We start from the raw sequence: 10,254 nt of genomic DNA on the forward strand, positions 1-10,254 counted from the left end.
TACATTATGATGCACTTACGTGCAGTGTCTAGAGTAGCCAAACTCATAAAACAGAAACTAGAATGGTAGTTGCCTGGCTCTGGGGGAGGGGAAGACAGAGAGTTGTCTGATGGTATCTTTCAGTGTTGCAAGATTAGAAGGTACTGGAGATGGGTTGCACAACAATGTGAATATACTTAACACTCCGGAACTGTACACTTAAAAATGGTGGAGATGATACAATTTTAATGGACCATGTTTTAAAATTTTAATGGACCACCATTAAATTTTTAACTTAAAAAACTATGCTCATTTGCCAAAATCATTCCAAAATTCAATTCCAAGAATAAAGATGTTAGGGATCAAGATTCTTAGTACATCCGACCTTCATAATTCCTTTGTGGAACAAATTCCAGCCACAGGGAAAGGATGAAAATCTGGGGCAACTTCTGTAATCAATTGGCTGAACTAGAGAGGACAATGAATTCTAATTACATGAAGGTACGCATTTTATTTTTTTAGAAACATTTTAAATTCAAAATAATTCTGCCCAGTAAATATTGCATAATAACTTAAAACGAATACTGTATTTTGATTGACCTCTAAAGCTCCCATTTTCGGCAACTGCCTCAATGAATACTCAAACTTGTGGCGAGTTCCAGGTCTTGCAGAGACTAACTAGTGAACAAGAAGAGATATGGTCCCTGCCCTCACAGATCCTACAATCCAGTCAAGGAGACAGGCAAGTAAATAGAAAACCTGAAACGTGATCACATCCCCTACACCAAAGACGTGCCAGCAAGTAACTGCCTTCCGGCGTACGTCACAATGATCGCATTATAAACTTATTTTCACCTTAAAAAGTAACCTTTCGTTTCTTTTAATATAAAGACGTCAAATTAGGGGCGCCTGGGTGGCTTAGTCGGTTAAGCGTCCGACTTTCGCTTAGATCATGATCTCGCGGTTCGTGGGTTCGAGCCCCGCGTCGGGCTCTGTGCTGACTGCCAGCTCGGAGCCTGGAGCCTGTTTCAATTTGTGACTCCCTCTCTCTCTGACCCTCCCCTGCTCACGCTGTCTCTCTCTCTCTCTCTCTCTCCTAGAAATAAATAAAACATTTAAAAAAAAATAAAGACGTCAAATTAAAGCTGCTGAGGTTTTCATCCGTCTCTTTTCTACGCGGAGGAAGGAAGGGTTAAAGTGTCATGGCTCCAGTTCCGGCTCTCGGTCGCACAGCCAGCGGACCACAGCACTTCCCGAGCCGCGCTCTCCCGGGCGCCCCGGCCGAGCCCAAGCAGCGCGTCCTCCCAACTCCCGGGGGGTGCGCTCCTCCTCGGAGGCTGGGGCGCGGGGGTGGAGAGCTGGAAGCAGGGCTCTGGCTCTGAACGCCCGGAGCCCCGCGCTTGCCTGCCAGCCCCGCCCGGGAGGCTCTCTCCCCGGAGGCCGAAAGCCGCGCCCAGAGGCCGACAGCGCAGCAGGCCCCGCGCAGGGCCGCCCGGAGGGGCGGGGAGAGACGTACCCATGCGGATGTGCACACTGGCAGAGGCCACGCAGCTGCCATAGTTGAAGTCGTCTTCGATCGAGGAGCAGGGGTACCGGGAGTCGGGGCTGGCCATGTCGGTAGCAGAACCCCAGCCACCCCGCCCAGCTAGGCCCAGGACCGGGACTCAACGGCCTTCAACCCACTTCCGGGATGAAGCAATCCAGCCCCAACTAGCCGAGCCGCCGCGCTCATCGATGCGCAGCGCACGCTCATCGATGCGCTCACCTCAGCGCTTCAGTTAGGCTGGGGAAAGGGAGGCGGCCTCAAGTTGCGGCGGGAGAGACGACGATTTGCCTTTTCCGCGCCATCTAAAATGAAACTTTTCTTAGATTTTTCTCAACAAGCTTTTTAAATCCTCTGGCCTGTAGAGTTGCTGAAAGTTATAGAAGCGAGGTCCCATCCATCCATCCATTCTTTCAACAAATACCCATCTTATTCACACATTCCTTCCATAGTCCACACGGGAGATACACTTTTAATTACATTATTTTTAATATTAATAATAATCCCTAAGTCTCTTGAGCACATTCTCTAAAGGCTTTCTGAATGGAATAATGCTTAATCCTTGCTTGAAGACAAGCGCCAGTCAGCGAAGAGTGGAGTGATGCAGGTAGGTAGGTTCTCAAGAGACCAGCATCTGCAAGGGGTGGGGAGAAGGGGAAGAAAGCTCAGTTAAGGTAAGATACAGACGACAGAGAATGAGACTAGATAGATAAAGGCCAGATCACTGTGTGCCAGATGTAGAGTACATTGGAGAGTGCCATGATCAAAGGCAGGAAAAAGGGAATGTTGGTTTAATCTAAAAGAAATGGTAAAGGCAAATTAGATGGATCAGAGTAAATACTCGTGGTATTGCTGTCATTCCAATACAAATATGAGGTGTAGATATGCCCAGAGTAATACCATTCCAGGGTTCCTTAGAATTTTTTGATGAGTTTACTTTGACCCACTCACATTTACCTAGTCTCCACTTTAACCAAAACATTCAAAAGATTTAGTAAGTGGAGCTCAGAATAGCTGTGGAACTGTCTATTCTGAAACAAAATCCTTAAATTTGATGTTATTGGAAGCTTTTGTCAAAAGACCTAACTCACTTCCAAAAAAGTGACCAAAAAAACTCTTTACTTCTTAGGATTTTCATTCTATAAGCATATTAGTAATTTTTTTAAGTTTATTTATTTTGAGAGAGAGCATGCACCCACCTGCAAGTGGGAAGGGACAGAAACAGAGAGGGAGAGAGAGAATCCCAAGCAGTCTCTGCACTCTCAGTGCAGTGACCCAAGCGGGGCTTGATCCCACTATACTCATTAGAGCATGACCTGAGTCAAGATCAAGAATGGGTTGCTTAACTGATTGAGCCACCCAGGCACCCTCTTATTACCCATTTTAATATAAAATCATCAAAGGAGTTGTTAAGTGGGACAAACTGGAGTTGTGCTGCCAATCCATCTTTTTGTTAACTAAAAAGAGAATTAAAGTTTGATCCCCTACCTCTTATTGGTTGCAAAAAAAAAGATTCCAGATGGATTGTGAATCTAAACATTCAAGACAAAACAATAAAACTTTAAGGAAATAATATAGGAGATTATCTTTATGACTTGGAGAAAAACAAAGATTTCTGAAACCAGATACAAACTAGCAGTTAACTTGGAAGGAAAATATTGACAAACTATATTAAAAATGTAAGGGGTGCCTTCCTGGTTCAGTCAGTGGAGTGTACAACTCTTGATCTTGGGGTTTTGGGTTTGAGTCCCACATTAGGTGTAAAGATTATTTAAAAATAAAATCTTATTTTTTAAATGTTTGTTTATTTTTGAGAGAGACAGAGCGTGAGTGGAGGAAGGACAGAGAGAGAGAGAGGGAGACACAAAATCCAAATCAGGCTCCAGGCTCTGAGCTGTCAGCACAGAGCCTGATGCAGGGCTCAAACTCATAAGCTGTGAGATCATGACCTGAGCCGAAGTCAGATGCCCAACCGACTGACGTGCCCAGGCACCCCAAACATAAAATCTTTTAAAAAGTTGAACTTCTAGTAATCAAAATATAAGAGAATGAAAACCAAGTCATAAAATGGGTGAAGATATTTGGTACACATGTAATCTACATAATGCTCCTTTCCAGAATATAAAAACAACCGTTACAAATCAAGAAGAAAAAAAGAGACAGGCAGCTAATAGAAAAATAGGCAAAAGGGTCAAACAAGCACACCACACTCACACACACACACACACACACACACACACACACACACACCAAATGGCTAATAAAAAGATGCTTACCCTCATTAATGATCAGAGAAATGCAAATAAATGTCACAATGAGAGATCTCTACACAGATGGCTAAAATGAAGAGGTTGACAATACTGTCATTGAAAAGGTTGTGGATTAACTGGGACTCTTAAACTAGAGCTGGCTTCCTTGACATGCAATTGCACAGAACCCTGCTATCAGAAGGACCTTGCATTTGGTTTAACACTCAGTTGTCACCGTTTTGAAATGCTTAATAATTTTGCCTTTGAATTTGTGTTTTAGAAACAGGAGCACAATGGAGCGTGAGCATGAGCAGAAGAGGTACACACAATACATGAGTGTCCCTTCTTCTTGGCCAGCCATTTACATTTATCATTCAAGATGCCTGAGGAGCACAGAATTCTATTGAAACTACAATGAATGGGAGTTAGAATAGATGTAAAATCAATACAAGGTAAGTGCATTACACATACAACTTAGTAAAGGGAAGGAAAGGGAGGGCACAGATAGTGCCAAGGGCTGTGAACTTACTGTGAATGCAGAAAGAAGGCAGTGGTATTCTGAGAAGCATAAATGAGCAAGAAATCCGGTCATCTCCTTTTTTACTTGTGTCAGTTCCCAGGATTAGCCAGCCGCTAACACTAAAAATGAAGATATAGTAGGAAATGGTAAGAGGGGCAACCAGTTTCTTTTCCTGTCAGTCCATTCTTATATGTAAGCTGAAGGTGGAAAGAAGTGAAATAAATATATGAGTGGGGCTCCTGGGTGACTCAGCAGGTTAAGCGTCCGACTCTTAATTACAGTTCAGGTCATGATCTTGCAGTTTGTGGGTTTGAGCCTTGCATTGACAGCGCAGAGCCTGTTTAGGATTTGCTCTCTCCCTGTCTCTCTGCCTCTCTCTCTTCCTTTCTCTCTTTTTCTCAAAAATAAAGAAACTCTATATATACATAAAATATATATATATATATATACACGTGTATATATATATATATATATATATATATGAGTTAGTTTTATGCAGCTTTCTCACAGTTCTAGTTAAGAATGAACTACATATGCATATATGGTCCATGAAATACAAACTGTAATTTGGGTGATCCATATATGAGTTTGCATTTTAAACCAGTATTGCCCGAGGGTGCCTAGATGGCTCAGTTGGTTGGGCATAGACTTCAGCACAGGTCATGATCTCGTGGTTTGTGAGTTCCAGCCTCACATTGGGCTCCATGCTGACAGTTCAGGGCCTGGAGCCTGCTTTGGATTCTGTATCTCCCCCTCTCTTCCCCTCCCGGACTCGTGTTCTGTCTCTGTCTCTCAAAAATAAATAATAAACATGTAAAAATTTTTTTAATTAATAAATAAACATTAAAATATATATATTAAAAAAATAAACTGATATTGCCCAATACAAAGGTCAATGATAAAGTCCGTGCTAATAGTTTTAAGTGATATTTTTCCCTTATAGGACAGTCAACAGCAAGTTTTTAAAAAATCATGGCAAGTAAAGAAACTGCAAAAGAAATAAGAGCTTTGGGGTGATTATAAATGGCTTCACAGAGGGTTTTAGTTTACTAGGGCTGCTGTCAAACATTACTGCAAACTGGTAGCTTAAAACGTTAGAAATTTCTTCATTCACGGTTCTGGAGGCCACTAGTCTGAAATTAGGTTGTCAGCAGGGTTAGTTTCTTATAGAGGCTCTCAGGGATAGTCTGTTCCATGCTTTAGTGGCTTCCGGTGTTGGCAGTCCTTGGATTTCCTTGGCTTGTGGCTGCATCCCTCCAATCTCTGCCATCATCATCCCCAGGCCTTCTTTCCTCTGTGTTTCCATGTCCAAATTTCCCTCTTCTTATAAGGACACCAGTCCTAATCCAGTATGGCCTCATCTTAACTTGATTACATCTGCAAAGACTTTACAGGCATACCTCATATTATTGTGCTTCACTTTACTGTGCTTTGAAGATACTGTGTTTTTTTTTTACAAATTGAAGGTTTATATGGGGGCACCTAGGTGGCTCAGTTGGTTAAGCGTCCAACTCTTGATTTCATTTCAGGTCATGAACTAACAGATGAGATCAAGCCCCGCGTTGGGCTCTGTGCTGATAGCGTGGATCCTGCTTAGGATTCTGTCTCTCCCTCTCCCTCTCTCTGCCCCTCCCGAACTTAAGCATACACATGCACGCGCGTGCTCTCTCTCTCTTTCATAATAAGTAAATAAATGTTAAAAAAAAGAACCGAAGATTTATGGCAGCCCTGCATTGAGCAAGTCTATTGGTATCATTTTTTCCAACAGCATTTTCTCACTTCATGTCTCTGTCACATTTTAGTAATTTTCACAATATTTCAAACTTTTTCATTATTATAATGTTTTTTATGGTGATCTGATCCATGATTCTGACCCTCCAAAAGCTCAGATGATAGTTAGCATTTTTAGCAATATTTTAAAATTAAGGGATACACCTTTTTCCTAGACATAATGTTATTACACATTTAATATACTACAGTTTAGTGTAATACAGTACAATGTAAACTTTTATATGGAAACCAAAAAATTAGTTTGACTTGCTTTATTGTGATATTTGCTTTATTGCAGCAGTCTAGAACCAAATCTGCAATATGTTTCATGTATGCCTACATTTCCAGTTGAGGTCACATTCAAAGATATCAGTGGTTAAGACTTAAATGTATATGATGGGAGCCCACAAGTCAACCTACTCACAGAAGTGGGGACTTTTCATTAGCATCTTAAAAGATAATTAGGGGATCATCAGGTAGGAGATGCTGAAAAAAATCCAAATATGAAATAACTAGTACAGATGAATTGGAAAAGACCCAGACACTTATGAGAGACATTACAGAAGAATAACATTTGGTGATTTATTGGATATAAGCACTATCAAGCGTAATGTCTGACATAGTAGGTGCTCAGTAAGTTCTGACTATATCAGTTGATCAATCAGTCAATCAAAATTACTAAGAGTTCTTTTGGGGCATGTGACCAGATACAAGGAAGCTGATTTTCTAGAAGATGATCAGTTTGGAGCATTCTGAATTGAGATGAAAGAAAGAAATAAAAATGAAATTGTTTACTAAACACAGGAGGTGGGGAGTGAGAAGGGAATCTATAGGACAGCTTAGGGCTTAAGGGCACAAATATGAACATGGTCCACATAGAAACAATAGATGAAGAATGAGATTATATAAAATCTTCAAGACCTGGAATAAAATAATAGAATTCTGCCTGTGAATGCACAGTATAAGCCAAAGGAAAAGTCATTTCAGAAAACAGAAGAAACCATGAGGAGTGTAGGAAAACACTGAGTATTGTCATAAAAGACAAAAAAGGCAAAAATCCACGAAAGATGGTGTGATGAGGGACTAATGCTATGGAACTGTCAGAATAAGCCTCGAGGAAAGGGCACTTGATCTGAAGTTACCAGCATTTTTAGATCCAAACACGCTGGATATTATCATATACAGACTTGGTATTGCCTTCATTATCAACAGCACCAGATTAAAAATCCAAGCTTTTATTTTTGTTTCAAAGGTTTGGAACAAAAAAACAAGATCAGTAGGGAACAAGAGGAACTATGACCGCCATGACAGGCCGGAAGACGTGGATAACTACTTACCAAGTGTTTTTAGAATGCATCCTCTGAGGGGCGCCTGGGTGGCTTAGTCGGTTAAGCGTCCGACTTTCGCTTGGGTCAGGATCTCGCGGTTCGTGGGTTCGAGCCCCGCGTCGGGCTCTGTGCTGACTGCCAGCTCAGAGCCTGGAGCCTGTTTCAGTCTGGGACTCCCTCTCTCTCTGACCCTCCCCTGCTCACGCTGTCTCTCTCTCTCTCTCCTAGAAATTAAAAAAAAAAAAAAAAAAAAAGAATAAAAAGAATGCGTCCTCTGAAACCCAATGATGTGACATCCTTTCATGAACTTCATGAACTTCTGGGCAGAGGATTTGTCGTGGACAGAATGTTTGTGTGCTCCCTTTCCCCCATTTGTATGTTCAAGTTCTAACTCCCATTGTGGCTGGATTTGGAGAAGGGGCTTGTAAGGAATTAATTAATTAAGATTAAATGAGGTCATAAGGGTAGGGCCCAGATCAGATAGGATCAGTGCCCTTGTAAGAGGAAACACCAGAATGCTGACCTGCGTGCTCCCGTGTTCTCTCTCTCTCTCTGAATGTGCGTGTGTGTGTATGTGTGCGCGTGCACGCGCGCGCCGGTGTATCCAGGAAAGGCCATCTACAAGCCAGAAGAGATTTACCAGAAACTGAACCCTGTGGATACCTTGATCTTGGGATTTGTAGTCTCCAGAACTGTGGAAAGATAAATTTCACTTATTTAAAGTATGCAGTCTGTGGTGTTTTTAATGCCAGCCCGAACAGACAAAATTTATTTTGGGGATTTACTAAATAACAACGAAAAGAGGACCAAATCCTGGAGAGGGAAAATGCACAAGATTTGTGCTTATAGCTTGACAAGGGAACTTTGGAAATCTTGCATGAGATTTTTTTTCGTGTATTTTTCCCACAAACATTGCCTCCAGAGTTCTTCTAGCCAGCAGCAGTCTTGCCATCTGTGACGTGCAGGAGTTGGATTAGGATGTCTAAGCCATTTTCCATTACCAAATTGAAAACCGTCTGAGTAGATACTTGACTGCAAAAGAAAACATTCCACCATAATCTCAGATTTATTTCACACGTTTCGGGTTTTTCTGGAAGTAAATAAATGTTTGCTTCAAAAATAGAGCTTTAGCTAATATTGAAATTACCATGAAAAGCCCTTCACTGAAAACTATTCAATTATAAAAATCAGATTTTAGAAGGCAAAAGTTACTATAGCCATACACTCTGAGGTGAGAAATACTATGAAAATGTTTTAAGAAGAAAATAGTGAAGTGAGACGAAGCATGAAAATGTTGGAAGAAATTATTTTCTGTAGTTGAGGGTTTTCTAATAGAGGTAATACATGTTGACTCTAGAATGTTTGGAAGACACAGAGTAAGAGAATAAAATCACCAGTAACTCTTCCTTCAACCCTAAAAGGATAATTGCTAAAATTTTAGTATAGATTATGTTGCAAAATAATAGATTTTTTAGAATGCTGTTTTTGATATCTTAAATGGGCAAAGGTTGAGTTATGGTACAATGCAAACCTAATGTTCTTTAAAGATACACATTGAACTGGAGGAATAATTATTGCCTGTTATTACTATTAGGTCGTTTTGATTAAAGCCTAAAACCATCCAACTTTTCCTTCTTAGAATTATCAAGTAACATGCACCACAAATGTTCTCACCGCATTACTGATCTTTACCTCACCCCTGAACCCCAATGTACCTAGGACCCTCTAAGGCCCAGGGATGGGATAAGGCTCAAAGAGGGGGTATGCTAGTGATCTTTGTTTTGAAAGTTATTTCCCAAACCAGATAATCTAGGTCCCACTAGCTGGATGTCCTTTGTACATTCATCCTTAGGGATGTTGGGTAAATAGCTGCCACCAAGATAGTTTTTCATATATACATAGAGCTGTTATCTGACCCATCTCCTTTCCTCCTCACCTAATTTTTTTTATCTTAGGCTTTGATGCCTGTGCTTAGCTGGGACTTTGCCATTGATAATACTGTGTATCTGTGCCATTGTGCTGTCTGTGCCACAGCCTTCAGGGTTCCCTCGGCATCTCCACTTGTTAATCTGTGTAGTTTATTACTCTCTTAACATTCAGCTAGGATGGAAGCTCTTCTAGTATATGAAATACAGGGGTTGGGGGTGGGGAGCGGAGCTGGAGGGCATCCCATGGCAAAAGATGAAGTCACACAGTGAGACAGTTTTAGGGTTAACCACAGCCCTCTCTTTGCCAGAAGCATGTATGCCGGGAGTGGGTGGGCAGGTGCAGTTGAGGGTGTGGGTTTGCGTGGATTTCAGTGTAGTGTCATGTGTACCTAGAACTTCATACTGCTAACGTCCGTGCTGTCAGAATCATTCTCTACCAACACTTACTTTCTCCCATGGGCCCCGGTTGTCTCTCTCTACCATCCAGTTTCCATGCCCATCTGATAATCACAGATATAGCTTTTGGACAGAGGTTAGTTTTCTTCTCACAGTTTTATAGGCCATCAACAAACTAGGAAGTATCACCAGATGTCTGTTCAGTGTATCAGGATGCATTTGGCTGCAAAAACCAGATTCCTAGTTTATAAACTGACGTAGTAAGGAATTTTTGTGATATAATTTATAAGTCCATAAGCAGAAAATTCTCCATGTATAGAACAAAAGAGCCGCTTAATGACATTTTGAAGAATCTGGGTTTTTTTTTTCTCTCATGAGACCATCCCCAAGGCTCACTTCATTCTAATATTTATCTCCATGTGGTTGCAAAATGGTTCCGGAGATGGCCAGAGCTGCCACATGCTCCTACTCAGGGCCAGAGAGGAGAAATTTGAATGAGATCTGGTACCCCCAAGCCATATATTATTGGCAGATGCAGTCA

General features: G+C 41.4%; 1 protein-coding gene and 1 long non-coding RNA gene across 2 annotated transcripts in view; one reads left to right on the forward strand and one right to left on the reverse strand.

The window, feature by feature from the left end:
• The window catches only part of TMBIM4 (transmembrane BAX inhibitor motif containing 4), a 32,392-nt gene extending 30,705 nt beyond the window's left edge, over positions 1-1,687 (reverse strand). Inside the window, exon 1 of the mRNA XM_039234290.1 lies at positions 1,496-1,687. Within this exon, the coding sequence (XP_039090221.1) occupies positions 1,496-1,592 (97 nt within the window). The 5' untranslated portion in view covers positions 1,593-1,687. The remainder of the gene's footprint in view (positions 1-1,495) is intronic.
• Positions 1,688-1,818: 131 nt separating this feature from the next.
• LOC120233169 lies at positions 1,819-8,114 on the forward strand. The gene is made up of 3 exons (XR_005528735.1): positions 1,819-2,129; positions 4,052-4,227; positions 7,645-8,114. It is a non-coding gene; the product is annotated as an uncharacterized LOC120233169 (long non-coding RNA).
• Positions 8,115-10,254: the final 2,140 nt, after the last annotated feature.

The sequence above is a fragment of the Hyaena hyaena genome, unplaced genomic scaffold, assembly GCF_003009895.1.
Source record: "Hyaena hyaena isolate Hyena2069 unplaced genomic scaffold, ASM300989v1 scaffold_87, whole genome shotgun sequence".
NCBI classification, from domain to species: Eukaryota; Metazoa; Chordata; class Mammalia; order Carnivora; family Hyaenidae; genus Hyaena; species Hyaena hyaena.